Below are 14769 nucleotides of genomic sequence, written 5' to 3'. Positions count from 1 at the left end.
TCTCCACACTGGGAAATACTGATGCAAATAACCTTGTGGGGTTTTCCTGTGTATCATCTTATGTTTTGCCTTTCTTTGGGTGCCTGACTGAGGTGAATGTATGGGCTGTTACTGTGTCTGTTATCATGAAGGTGAAATAAACTTCATAATGAGTGTTTCAGACATTTCAAACAGAAGGAATTGGGTTTGAAGTTTGATCTTGGGGTACCCTTTGCATAAAGCAGCCTGGTGGTCACAGGGCACAATTTGGCCTCAGTAACCATTTGAGTGATGACACCTGCATCACTTATGGACGCTCTTATGTTGGCACTCTGTGGCCTCTATGCTGTGATTTTGTACCTCTGAGGGACACCCTGAAAGGTCAAAAGCCAGAGATGAATTGTCATGTGATGGGAAGGACATTCCTTCTGTATGAGGAAATTTGTGGTCCAACAGAAAAGCCTTGTACACTCTCTGTAATGGTGTCCTCAGAGTGAAGAGGGAATGTCTTAACTTTGCGAAGGTGAGAGAGACACTGAACAAACACTGTGCTACTAAATACAGCAAGCGTCTGTGTTGCTCCCACAGGGGTTGGCTTACATTTGGAAGCCAGGAAGATTGGGATTCAACACATGAAAAAATGAGCTGGCCACACTTAACATTTTAGGAAATCTGCTTCAAGCGTGCAGTTGCTTCTAGAGCTCTGTGTAGACAATTGCATATTAGAGAAAGTGTTTGGCCTCTACAGGGAGTAGATTTAAAGATTTGCTGCAAATCTTTTATGTTTTATGACAGAGCAACAAACCCTATTTCAGCCAGATGAGAGATAAGGAAGTCCTGTTTTCTGCCCCTTGGGCTTGTGCTCAAAGTCATTGCACTGTTCCCAGGGGAAGTGACACACTGTGGGATGCTTTTCTTAACTCTGAAAATTGTGGAAGGGATGGGGCAGAGGGCACACAATACCCCAGAGGGGGAAGGCCCTAGACCAAAGAGAACAAAAAGAATCACTTGGCAAACTTTCCAAACAGGCAAAGAGAAATAACCCTGTTTTCCATGGCTGTGCTGTTTCATGCAAGTATCTCTGGGTATAACTGTTCTGTCAAGGGTAGCAGTAGTTACTAAGATAGATAAGTAAGCAGCAGATTTATTATTGCAAGCGTGAGATTACCCACAGCTTCAGTCACTGAAAGATTTTTCCTGATGCTTCAGTCATCTGTGGATAGAAAACATCAGAAAATATAACAAGACATAAAGTTAAAATGGGGTAATGTCATCTTGGCAGAGAAAAATGCTAAAATGAGTAGTTTGAATTGCTGTTCCTACTTCAAAAAAGGACTCTGCCTAAAGGAAGGGTAGTTAGGAAAGAAAAAGAATAAGTATAAATATTGTAAATTACTTTTTAAGAGGCAAATTAAATGTGCTTAAAATATACCTTCTTTGTATTTACAGAAATTCTTTTCTGTCTTTCTATCCCATTGGGTGATCATTGTTGTGGATAATGGAATGAGCTGTAAATCTGAGATACACGACACTCTTGTATGCATACTGGTATTTATTAATCAATACACTGAACATGATTTGACACACTGTGTCCTGTTTAACCCTGTTTTTCTGTCTGTTTAAACTCCTCAGTTTTCTTTGGTAAGTGCTTGGTATTCAGATCCTACAAATCTGCATAAAACCAACACATACCATGAACTGCCTACAGATTCAATCTGCATGAATCTCTCCCTTATACTAACAGCCTTCATATGTGCAAATTAAGACCAAGGGGACAAAAGTGGGGATTAGAAGGGTTCCCTGCAAATTTACCCAGCTGGAGCTTCTCCATCATGCTTTGGTATTGATTGTACCCTGAACTCCAGACAGTGACCAGTGGATCCTCCACTTGCTAAATACAGTGACCTCATAAAATGAACCTTTATAGATTGTTGCAGCAGGATAATTTAATCTCACTCCCAGAGAAGCCCTCCTTATAAGATACTCTTCATTACAGCATGTAAAATTATCTTCAGTGCCTTATAAAGAGGGTAGGGATTCCTTTCTCCAGCTAACATCCAAATTAGGCAGGAACAGCAGAGGTCTGGCTAGCATGCCACTGTTACATTACCAGAAACTACTTCATTTCGAAATATTTCTGTATGGAAAGTTAATTCTGCGTGACACCAATTTCTTTGCCAGAGGGAACTTGATGCAAGGGTTATGGGAATGTGGAGAACGATTCAAAACTGATTTATTACACTCTCCCCTTAGTTTAATGTCTTTAAGTGAGCAGATTTTGTCCCACTGGTCATTCTAACCTCAAAGCAAAATTGCACTTAGTGCCCGCAGCCATGCGCTTTCCACCCCTCCTGCCCAGCACAGTCACGGTCACACAGCCCCCCAGGACACACCCTCCTTGCTCTGTATGAGGAATGAAGGGCCACTGCACCATCTTCCCAAAGTGTCCTCCATCTCAGCTGCTTGAACAGTGGTGGGGGTGAATGCAAGTGGTGAGGCCAGCCAGCGACGCCAGCTGGGCAGCTCAGTTCGGCCCCTGATCGTGAGGGTGGGGCTTTAATGGCAGGATACAGGGCTGGATGCTGCACTCCTGGAAGCGATGAGCTTTACTAACCTCCTGAGAGTGTCACTCTGACTTTTATTGCACATCAGTTTCTTTTTGTTTATTCCTGTTGCGCTAATACAAATTCTAGCTTTAAAAAAAAAAAAACAACTTTCTGCTTTTTAGTTATAATTTTCTTCCTTTCCTCTTTGTACTAATGCTTCTCTCTAATCTTATTTGCATTCAAATTACCTCACCAGGTGGTACACCGATCAGAGGTAAGAATGCTGAAATGTGCCTCCAGTTGTCACGTCACTCCATCTCCTGTCTGCCTTGTCCCTTCTCCTCCGGTGTTTCTCATCTCCAGCTTTTACTCTCAGCCCTAACTCTGCCAGCACTCTCGCTCATCTGCACTCTCCCACTAGTGTGTTTATTTTGGTTGGGTTTTAGCGTGATTTCTTGTAGACTCATCCATCGCAATTTTGCACTGTTGAAAGGGGGTTATTCAACGGAAAGTTTGCAAAAGTTTGGAAAATGGTCCCAGGCCTCCACCACAGGAGAGTTGACGTCTCCTGCAGCTCCTGCAAGTCTCTGAACTTCCCATGCAGTTGCGGCCTCTGAGGTCTTGTGTCTCGGGGGTTTTAGATGGATTGCTTTGGTGTAAGCGTATGGAGGTAACATTTTCACAAGAGAACAGTCAAATTCTTCTCTGCTGCTGCTGATGGGCATGAAACTCTCATCAGAAGGAGAAAAATTCTTGAAAGGTTGCGCAAATATGACTCTGGGATAAGGAGTACCTTTGTTTGTGTTCCTCATGTTTGTTTTTCAAGTGTACCAACCCTCTAATGTGGTGGCAGAGTGGAGAACCACTGCCCCAGACCCCCCTTTCTGAGCTGGACGTGCCGATGTTGCTTTGCAGCACAGAGATCTGTTTTAAATAGATGAATCAGAAGGACATCTGGCTGTTTAAGCCTTCATTAATTAAACCCACTCCTGGTTTGACAGCCCAGCCCAGCCTGGTGCACAGTCAGTCCCGGCTACTTTTCACAGCCCGTATGCACCAGTAATGACTTCCCAATTGGAGTGTTGTTTTTTTCTAGCCTAAACACTCAAAGCTGTCTCTTTAGATTAACTTTAGCATGTTAATCAGTGTTATATGCTAAGGCCCCTCTGAATTCTCTTGTGATTTTGGTTACCCCTCTTGATTGACCTCTGGATTTCTCAACAGAATGACTACTACCTATAAATCAACACGACCTCGTTTGTTCAGTTTTCCTCCTTCTCCCTTTTCCTCCCCCTTTTCCCTGAATCACTGCTGGAAGTTAATAATCTGACTCTTGGAACTGGTTCTGTTGCTGGGGGTTAATGTTTTCAGCTCCTGTTAAGTGATTTTAGAGTAAATGTGAATTGCCGTTTGGTACGTATTTGCATTAAGTTGCCTCTGTAGCAAATCTGGGTCAGGGAAAAAGACTTGCAAACCTTATTTTTATATGAATGGGCTTATAAATCTGTCATTCCTCCCTTCGGAACGCTGGAGATTGACAGCTGTGATGTTACAAGCTCCTTAAAACTATTTCTTCATCTCCCGTTTCTGCTGCAAATCCTAAAACGAGATGACAGATGGAATGCTAACTAGCCGGGTGCTCCGAGCTCCGGCCGAGCGTGCAGCCATCCCAGGGCCTCCCCGCACGCCTGATGACATTAGTGACTCAGCACCAGAACCACATGGATGCTCCATACGTCCTGCTTGGGAACCGATCGCATCTCTGTGAAAAGAACCATCCATCTCATAAAACATAAGTTTCCCCGCACCCCCCCACCCCCTCCCCACCCCCGTTTGAGTCCTGATGAGGTATTTTGAGAATGTTCTTGACATTATTTAAAATATATGTGTCCTGTTTGAATGTCAAAGATGACATTTCTGTGAGAGCAAACAGAAGCCACGTGCTGCTCTCTGGCTTCTCCTAGAGGATTTCTGTCAGCCTGATGCCTTTTATTTAAAACGGAGGTCACTGAATTTCTAAAGATAACGACAGATTAGATGAAAGTGCTTTTATGATGGTGAGGTTGTGTCCATGTAGAAGTGACTGTTCTGCCATGTTCTATACCCAGCTGCACTCTTGTTCCTCATTAAGGTAAGTTTGATGCTTTGGAATCCATTAATTTGGTCTGAAAGGAAGGGTGAACTAATTACTCTTAATGAACCCTTTTGGTAATGATATTGGGGGGGGAAGGGGTGGTTTTGGTTTGATTTGATTGCCTCTGTGTCTGTGTTGCTAGGCGTTGTGTGTCTGGAGTACTTGGGATGTAACCCAAGACATTTGTGCCAGTGATGGCAAACCCACTCACAGGGAGCAGTGTGTGGTTAGCCAGAGGACAGCCTGAGAAGCCCTGCCATGCACCCCTCCAAACAGGAGGAGATTTTTTGTCTCTAAACATTTCGTTTGACCCTACCCCACATATTTGGTTCTTTTTGTCCAAGACATCTCTGGCTTCCCTGAAATAGGAGGAGCTCCCATCTGTAATTCAGAATTTCTATTAGTATCTTCGCTTTTTACCCCTCTGGGACTGCTCCAGATAGTAATTTAATCTCGAAATCCATGTTTGTTCATCAGAAAGACACAGAGCTGATAAATGCCTGTCAGATTAGGCAATAACTGGCTTCTTAAGGTGACCCACAGATAGTATCAGCAAATCCATGTTTAAGCAAGTTCTGCCCCATTTGTATTTTCAAAGTAAAATATAAGATGTTAATTTCCACCATTTCTCTGCAATTGAACTCACTCAACCTTTTGTGAAACCTGGCTGCATTTTCCTGCCCAGGGCTGTAAGAGAGAGCAGAGCACAGTTGTGTTTCTGGTGGGTGCTGGACTGAACAGGCACTAGATCGGATGCACATGAGGAGGTAAAGAAATATCATCATCTCAGGCATTATCCCTCTCCAGTCAGATTTATTTGTTACTTTTCTGTCACCACAGGAAATATCAGAGGTTCCTATACATAAGAGTATTTCTTCCCTGCAGACGTCAGCGTAGCAGAGGTCTGTCTGAATTAACTTTAGATCAGCTCACTTGGGTGTCAGAAGCTGTCTGGGAAGCCAGGTAAACACCCACACCGACTTCTGCATAGCTGCAGCTAAACCTTTTCCAGTCCCAGGCGAACTGGTTTAAATATAGCTCCAGTATTTCGACGCTATCCTGCGAGCTGGAGCGTAAAGCTATCCAAAGGGATTAGAGGAAGCTAAAAGAATTTTGCTGTCTCTTTTTGAGCATGTGTTTGTACATTTGGTTGCACTTTGTGTGTGATAGGTTTTTTTCTTCCTGTTTCTTGAGCTTTTCCAGTCGGGGGGGGGGGTTGAAGAAAAGGCAAAAGGAAAACAATTTAAAAATGAGAAGATCTGCTTGCAGGAGCGGTGTCAGAGGGTGTTTGGGTGGGGTAGTGCCTGGAAATGTTTGTAATGCCATGTTTCTTGCTGTTGGAATTCAGATTGACTCATGTCCCTTTAGAAGCACAGAGGGGTGTTACTGTGCATTTGACAGTGCTGTAGTCTTGCATCTGACGCAGAGTCCCCCGAGATTTCCTGTACCTGCTAGTGAGAGATCAGAGCATCTTGAAACTCTGCTGTCTTAAGAGGAGGCCTCATGCTGCTGAGCACGTTGTGTCTCTGTTACTCGCTCTCTGCCCGAGTCCGGCTCATGGCAGCAGTCGGGTGCTCTCAGCAGCTGCCTCTGGTGCACAGGAGAGTGATTTCTCAGCAGTGCTGCCATCCAGAACAGGCCCCTTGCATGCCAATCACCGGCCTCTCAGGCATAATAACCATAATGAACACTAACAATGAAAATATATTTGTAGTTACCTTGTTTTGCATATTTGGCAGTGCCAGTGGCTGGTGGAGGCTAGGTGCAATCCTCTGTAACAGCTGGGAGATGCTGCTGTTATAAATTACCAAAAGTAATGAATATGGGAAATGCTTATTTTCATTATTAGTGACTCTTGCATGGTTTTGGTGGTTTTTCATGGCAAGTGTTGGTTATCTCAGGCAGCAGCCAGGGAGTCAGAGTCCAGCTCTTCCATTGTTGGGGCTTCACAGTGTCTCTTTCTCCACCATATTCACACTTATGGGTCCTTGTTTGATCTGGGCTTGCCTCTGATCCTGCTCCACAGCTCCCTGGATTTTATTACAGGAATTCTCCTTCTCTAGGAGGGAATTTCTAGCTGAAGGGATTGGGACCCACACCTGAGCACCTGGCTGAAGACAGGGCTAAAAATAGTGCTGCAGTCAGTATTTATGTGAAGGAAGCTGGTGGGAGGAAGGGGTAAAGAGAAAGGAGGGGTTTAGGGGTAGCCATGTGCTCTAGTGTGCAGGATGGGCAAAATTTACCTCTTCACTGAGAGGAAAGACCCTGGTCAGGTAACTGGGTTTGTTACATCTGTTACAAGTCCTTTCCTTGGATGAGTGCCGTGACTGCAGCCTGGTTCCTCTAACTCTGGGATACTTACAGGAGCATTTAATCCCATGTCTGGAATTTTATAACCAGGGTAAAAAGTCAGTCCCCATGTTGAGAGCCAGGAGGACTGAGGCTGTGAACGCCTCAATTAAGAACAAGAACCTCTTCCACCACTGGGGATGGAGCTCTGAGCTGAATAGATAGGGAAGAGTGTCCCCCCAGGATCTGCTGTGTTTGGCTCCATGCAGTGCTCTCTGGGAGAAGAGAGCATAGGCACCTGATGGGCTACAGAGCAGGATTTCAGAGATCAATTTGTATGGTGGCACAGAGCCTTTTACATTCACTTTGTTACCTAGAGGAGAGAGTGACAAGCCCTCCATGGCACAACAGTACCCAGCACCCTTATCAGGATTTGCCTTTCCCGTGCTTTCTCTGTGCAGTGCACTTTTTAAATGCTGCTTTTAACCACTGTCACTGCAACTAATGATTCTGCCTGAGCACAAGTATATTTGAATAGATAAGTATCTTGGAAAGCTGCTAACGGGGCTATGCTGTCTGTGCCAGAGTTAAAGAGCACAAGAAAAGCCAGGAGAGGAGGGGAGGGACTGGCAAGGAGATACCAGCACAGAGGAAAGAGGAATAAGGAATACAGTAGAAGGAATGCTTGTCAGTCAGCAGAGCTGGCTCTTGCCCTCAACCCCAGAAAGCTCTGCCTCGTCACCGTCCTCCGTGGCACTGGAGAGCAGCCAGGGGTTTTTCTAAGGAGCTGTCAGCTCTCTGATAAGCTGTGTTATCGGGAGCAGATCTGAGCCACAAGCAAGACTGACTGACATGGGAGCATGGTGAGGAATAGCTGCCCCTCTTCTCCTTCTGGAGCCCTGCTGTGGCTCAGGGGCTTAGGAGGCAGCAGAGTTCCAGTGCTGCTCCGCAGGGAAGGGTTTCACTCTGATGTGCAAGAAACGCTGCAGAGCCCCAGAAGCCCCCAAACAAGCTGTTCACTGCTCCTCTGTGTGCTTGTGTGCGTGTCTTGATGGCAGTGGGTGCATGTCCTCATGCATCCTCTGAAGCCATGCTATCTGATTGCACGTCAGGACTCGGCCCTGCAAACAGGAACAGGGCACCTGGCACAGGAGCACTAGAAGAGACCATGTGAGAAATCTACGGGAACATCCTGTGTGGACAAGACCTTACTCAGCAACTTGTGCAACATAAATCCCAAAGTAATGAATAAAAGTAAATCAGCCTTCCTAGCCCTGGTTTGCAGAGGCGCAGAAGATTATGAGATGTTGACAGGGCTAGGAATAGAAATCAGGTCCTTTGCACTTGTCAAGGCAAGGAGTTCACTGCGCTTTTGAGAGTCTTTGGATGCAGCTTCCATGAATTTCAGGGAAAGGAGCTGCTCAGAACTCAGTTCTTCCTTTCCTACACTCCTTGTGTCCTGTCCAGCCTAGATGTGAACCTTCCGAGAGACAAAACTATTGAATTTCTCTGGGATCATTGAACTAATGCTGGGAGCATTTTATACGTAGGGAGTTTTTCCCCAAGTCTCAGATGCATTTCTGTCTCCAGCTTTCTGATCCCGGAAACGTCTTAGCTTCTTAATTTTATTCGTAATTCTTTGTACTCTGAGACACCCTACACTTTCCTGGATCCATCACTTAGTTGTAAGTTGTCCTTCAAGAAGACCCCTGTGGTCCCGCTGACTGCCATCAGTTTACCATGATCCTTCCAGTTTCTGCTCGCTGTCAGCCATGCTGCAGGATCTGTATGTTTGTCTAATGATGATTTATTGCAGTACCTGTTTTCTTTCTGGTTCACTTGAGAGGTTTGCGTTAACTTCCTTCTGCTCTAGGTTTTCTCTTGCTCCTGACACACCTTAGTTTGAATAGTTGTGCCAACCCAGACTAAACTAGAATCCCTTGCCCAATGTCCCTGAGCACTTTGTAGGCAGTTGCTGACACATGTTACATGTTCATAGTATGATTTTAGAAATTGGTCCATACTGGCTGCAGAACTGACAGGCATTAACAGCATGTCATTTGAAACTCCCCTCTGCCCTCATTTTCTTCATCCTCTTATGTTTTTTCTTTCTGCTGTTGAGGTCCCTAGAGATAAAAAATACTTTGACTGACATTTAAGTGACATGAGGGTCACAAGTATAAAGGGTATAAATACCAGTGATATCTGTTAAATGGCTAGAAGGGGCATGTTAAAAGATATGTGTTTGTGGCAGGATTAGCTAGGGATATTACTTTTTTCTAGGCAGACACACCTGCCTGTCACCTGAAGCTGGCTCTGCTCCCAGCCCAACCAGTTGGGTTTTTTGTTAATTTTGGGTATGTTTTGCATTAGGTAGCTTTTCCCAGCCAAGCTTGATGCAAGCACTCGGAATGAGCTCTGCAGCACATGCATGCCCAAGGAGTAATGAGCAGAAATTACGAAGGGGGTAATATATGGTGAGTTCCAGGAAAATCTTCCTGACAGAGAGCATAACAAGGCAGTGGCATCAATTCCTTGAGGAAGTGGTGAAAGACCTATCACTTGGCACATTTAAAATGGGATTGGACAGAACACAAGTACATTTACAACAGGGAGCAATCCTTCCCTGCCCCCCAGGGATGCACAAAGTAATGTAATAGGTCTTCTCCATTTCTAGATTCTCTGCTTCTCTGTATCGTGTCAATGCGAGGAAGCTTCGTCCTGCTCCACTGCCTGTCATGCTGCTGTCTGCTTGAAGATGTTTTTCCCAGACAGCGTGTAGAAATTCACTGTCCTCCCTGAATTAAGCAGAAGAGCTCTGTAGGCTTTGGCCTGTGTGTGTCCAGAGAGCACTGTGGCTAGGCAGGCTGGCAGGTCCTTTTGTTAGTAAGTGGAAAGACTTTTGCAAACAAGCTTTCTCTGTCTAGCTGAAGCCTCATTTCCAGCACTAATGCAACAATAGGGAGGGCTCTGTACATCATTTTTATTATATGGCAGAACCCAGGGAAGTTCATTTTTCCCCATGACATATAGGCTTATGCTACAGTCTCAATTTATCCTTCTAAATAATGTAGGTGGCAGTGGTTGATTCACATTAGTTTTTCTTCTGTACTGATGATATGAAAAACGGAGTTTGACCTCTGCAGCTTGAACCAGCAAGAAGGGAGAAGGCAATTTCCCTGGCTGTTCTCACTGCGGCTCTCAGTGGTCATTTTGAACCGTGGCAGGCAGAAATGAGTTCAAATCCTTACAAGCAAAGGAGTTAATGTTTTTTAGTTCAGTATATGGTTTGTGAGCAGAGTGGCCCTCTTACAGGCAGTCCTAACCAGTAGAATCTGGGCACTTGGGGACACTTAAAAAATTACTCTCACAATGCCTGGGGGAAGCAGGCTGAGCAGCAGCCTGCCAGGGGCCGTGCACTCCTGCAGTGCCAGATTGCTGCCATATGCATCCTGCTGCTTACTTTCTCTGCATCTCCATCTTTTAATCCGAGTATGGAGCCTGGTTCAGGGAGTTTAGGTGTGAGCAGTTGTGCCAGGCAAGAAGTTGGATGACAGGCCAGCCTCCCAGGCCGAGCAGTGCTGGACACCAGTGGAATAGACTGAGCAGATGAGAGAAAACCACCTTAGACCATTGCTCGCTTCCACATCATGAGTCCTGTGCAGGTTGCCCATGTAAATTGCTACTGTGTGTGCTCTGACAGTTACTGCCATTATTTAGGTGTGCCCCTCATGCATCTGACGCTTTGGGGATGGGATCAGATCATGACTTGAGGAATCTGCAGTCTGGGATAAGCAACTATTCCTGACCAAAGCTGGGGGAGCAGGCACTGCTGGGACAAAGGGAGGGTGGCTTTCATGAGAGTGCCATGCAGCAAATTGTGTGTATTGCATTGGTGTGTATCTTTGTTGTCTCAGGCTGTGTGTCTAATCTTTTTATATCATGTATAATGAAATCTGAAAGAAGAAAGAGATCACTAACATGGAGAAAGCTGACTAAAGACAGTGTTTTCTCAAAAAGGGATGTCTGTTGGAAGGAAGGGTGGTGAAGTGGGAGGGATGGGACTCCGCCAATTTCTGCAGGAAGGTCACAATTTGTTGGGTGCTTGCTAAGCTTTGTGTGGATCAGATAAGAAACAAACAGCTACAGTTAGTGTGCTTTGTGCTTGGCTGTTTTGATTAAAGGCTTATTAAAGGTTCTTTTATTAGACAGGAATCCCGTACAAAGCTGTAATTAATATATGCGTATGTGTATGGTTTTTTCCTTTATTGAAGCAATGAATATAAGTGCTTGGGGTGGTTGGAAATACAACAGTAACTGGTTCCCTGCACATTAGAAAAATAACAATAACCAATTCCACAAGTTTCTAACAGCAGACTGGGTACCTTTGGCTGCATGCTGGTATCCTGTGGGTCCAGGGAACATCATGAAATATTTATCCAGGAAGATACCTTAAAAGCGTGGGGCATGGCCTTCCTTTTCAGAGGCTGTCAGTTTGATTACCAGATTTGCCGTAACCTGAATTGTCTGTTTCATCTTGTTTGTGTACAGGAGCTCTGCAAATAGAGAACAGTGAGGAGTCAGACCAAGGCAAATACGAATGTGTTGCAACCAACAGCGCAGGAACCCGCTACTCTGCCCCAGCTAACCTTTATGTTCGAGGTAAGAGCAGCATCCACCCAAGGAGGTCACTCTCCTCCTTTCCAAAAGGCTCCATGGCTTTCAGTGAAGGAGTGTGTTCCCTGCCTTAGTATGTTCCCCAGTCACAGCCGGTGGATTGTGTGATGGGGCCTTTTTCTCAGAAACCAGCAAGTTACGGTCAATAGTGTCTTTGATCCACATTGTTTTTGACTCACATTTTTGGAAATCTGTTGTTGCTGCTTATGTGGTATTATGTAAAATGCTGAAATATGGGCAGAATTGGAATTCCTTTCTCTCTTGAACTCCTTAACTTTGTGTCATAGTTATTTTAATTGGGATCAAGTGGTGCTTAATCCTCTTAGTATAAACTAACCTTTGGTGGAGTACTGTAAAACTGGTCATGCTCTGCTGAGCCAGAGGTGCTCAGCTATAGTGAGACAATATTTAGGCCTCTGCTTTGGAATGTGTACCTTTAAAAACTGAATATCTCTTTGGAGTTGTCCTAATCCATCTTATATGCATCAATGACTGAGCCTCTGGGTATTAAGGGCTCACACTGGGAACCTGCTGGAAATTAGCCACAGTTCATATAAAGTGATTTTTCTAATGGTTATGCTATGTTGCCAATTTAAAACTGTTTTCAACATACCAAAATAACTAGGTTTTATATTAGGACGGTCTCCTGACAGTTTTGTTACTCTACATTGAAGGTGTTTGAATTAGCTTGGAGAGAAGCAAGGGCACTTTTTGTTAATTTTGGCAAGAAAAAAAATGTGCTGCTTCATAGAGAACTCTGTAGAACCAGAGCCGCTGGTCAGGAACCCTTGGGAAATGTAGTTACAGGTTTCCCAAGAGGAGAAAGAACATTCTTGTGCTGGTGCAACCCATTGCTTGTTAGGAAGTTAGTACCAGATTTTATTTCCATGTAGTAAATCAACAGTCTAATAATAAAACCTCATATTCATTTCTTCCTTCCTCTGATTTGAAGAAAGAAAATACAGTCTTAAAATACAGTATTGCTTTGGTTAGTATGGAAAGAGGACATGAGAATAATAAAAGTCTTCTCATGGCTGTGTGTTTGCTTCTAGGAGTGGCTTCTGGCATTGTTTTTGTTGCTTATTATGGGGGACTGCTTTTCTATTTTGCAGCGTAATTTGGATTATAAGAGTCTTTGGAAGACTGAAGTATCCAATTAAGCATGTTCAGAAGATGAAGCTATATCTATGCAATGGAATCACTCATTTCACTCTCACGATGTACTTATGGATGATTTTGAACTCCCTGTATTCTTGCAATTTCATTTTTCAGGCAAGCTGTACTAAGACTCATCCCAGATTGATCCTTTGCACTCTGAGAGAAAGAATTCTAGTTACCAGGTTGGCTGTTGTTGCGTAGGTTTTTGTGGATACCCAGCTGCATTGCTGTAATATTTGGGATGCTTTTGCTTCCTGTAACATGCTCAGACTGTCAGTGTTCTGTTTTCTGTAGAGATGTGGCTGAAAAAAGGCACAGAAGCTTCAAGAGGTAGAAAAGCATCTTCTTAACAACTTCACTATTTCTTACTAACGAAACGCTTTTTGTTTAGCAAATGAATCCCATAGGACTGAGGAGTGCACTGAATTTTACACTTGGTTTGCTGCTCAGCAAAGTTTTCATCTGTCCTGTCTGGGCTAAGCACGGGCCATGGATGGTCTGCACATGCGAGAGGACCCCAACATTCACCAAAGAAAGCATGTTCTTAGGCATATGTTTGGCTGTTAACTGTAATTTTTTTTTTTTGCACATAAATTTTTGGAACAAGCCTTTTTCCTGCACATAATCTTTACGATGTGAGTTTACAACCCGTGTGATCCTGATAAAGTCCTGATGTATAGTTAAGATGCAATACCCTGTAAATTGTTATCAGATGATATTTCCTGTACTTTCCAGGTCTTAGATGGTATTTCTGCTTACAATTTCTGATAGCAAATGTTCTACCAAAGAAAAAGTCATATTGTTACTACATTAGTTAAAGACTTCAAAAAGTTACTCAAACCAAGAACAATATTTCTTTAACGAGCAAGGAAAAAAAATAAAATATCTTTCTCTCTTAGGTCTAGAATGCAGAATAAAATAATCCCTAGGGGGAGGTTTCTTGTGATAGTCCTGCAGTGTTGTCATTAGACAGATCAGTGACTTGGAGTAGGATCTTCATGAAGTGCCTGCATCTTTGCTAGAGAGGACATTAATTAATGCTAAATTACAGTGAAAATTAAGTATGTGGGCTGCACTGCCATTGCTTGGTGGTTTTATAATGATTGACCTCATTGCAGTGAATACCCAAGAAGCCACTTCCTCGGGAAACATGGCTGAGTGTGGAGCAGCAGCACTAATTTCCGCAGTGGAGTTCTTGGGACTGCTTGTGCCTGCTCTCATTTACAGCCTATTGTTTTTCTAATAGTTCAAATGTTTGCTTGTCTCTTGACTCCTGGGATTTATGGTTTTGATCATGTCCTCCCCTTTCCTAGCCTCCCAGGTAATCCTTTGTGAGGGGGCTGTGTTGGAAAGCACAGGCTCATTAGCATCTTTATACTTTTCACGCTAACAAAGGAAGAGACTGGGTGCTGAGAAGGAGTATCCAGGCACTGCTCAGGGCTTTCTGTATCAGTGAAAAAACAGGAGGAGGAAGGAGCAGGCTACACCAGTGTCTTGTCTCTGTGAATCCTTTACAGCCAGCACTTCTGCACAGATGGACTTCATTAAAAGTTAAAACATTTCCACACCAGGGATTTGTAAAGGAAAATGGATGCATTTTCCTTGCAGCTATTATTTTCATCTTACTAAGTGTGCTGGAAAGCAACCCTCATAAGCCTTCTGCTTGTGGACTGATGGGTCTATCTGGCTGCTGCTGCTGAGCTGGGATGGGGCTGGGGCTCGGCACTGGGATCTGACTGCCTCCCACTGCCAGAGGGTTGCAGAAAACATCCAGACCATCAGAGGAGCAAGAACAGGGTGAAAGCAAGAGCAGGGAGTGTGCCAGGGCGAGGTGGCTATCTGGGGCATAGCAGGGATTTTGAAGGGGGGACAGTGTCATATTCCTGTCCTGCCCTTTGAGCACAAGCATGTTTGCCAGGGCTGGTTTGGATGTTGTTGTTACCACCATGAGGAAACACTCATTCATTTGTGGTCCATGGTTACATC

At 44.2% G+C, this 14769-nt stretch overlaps 1 protein-coding gene across 10 annotated transcripts in view; it reads left to right on the top strand.

The window, feature by feature from the left end:
* PTPRF (protein tyrosine phosphatase receptor type F) overlaps positions 1-14769 on the top strand; it is a 287439-nt gene that overhangs the window by 185144 nt on the left and 87526 nt on the right. For all 10 annotated transcript variants that reach the window (XM_018072218.2, XM_018072212.2, XM_018072223.2 and 7 more), the window contains exon 7: positions 11500-11610. In XM_018072218.2, coding sequence (XP_017927707.1) covers positions 11500-11610 — 111 coding nt within the window. The remainder of the gene's footprint in view (positions 1-11499; positions 11611-14769) is intronic.

This window comes from Manacus vitellinus, unplaced genomic scaffold (genome assembly GCF_001715985.3).
Source record: "Manacus vitellinus isolate BGI_N305 unplaced genomic scaffold, ASM171598v3 scaffold_21_pilon, whole genome shotgun sequence".
Lineage (NCBI taxonomy): Eukaryota > Metazoa > Chordata > Aves > Passeriformes > Pipridae > Manacus > Manacus vitellinus.
The sequence above is the reverse complement of the archived record's forward strand: the minus strand, read 5'-3'. Positions and strand labels throughout refer to the sequence as shown.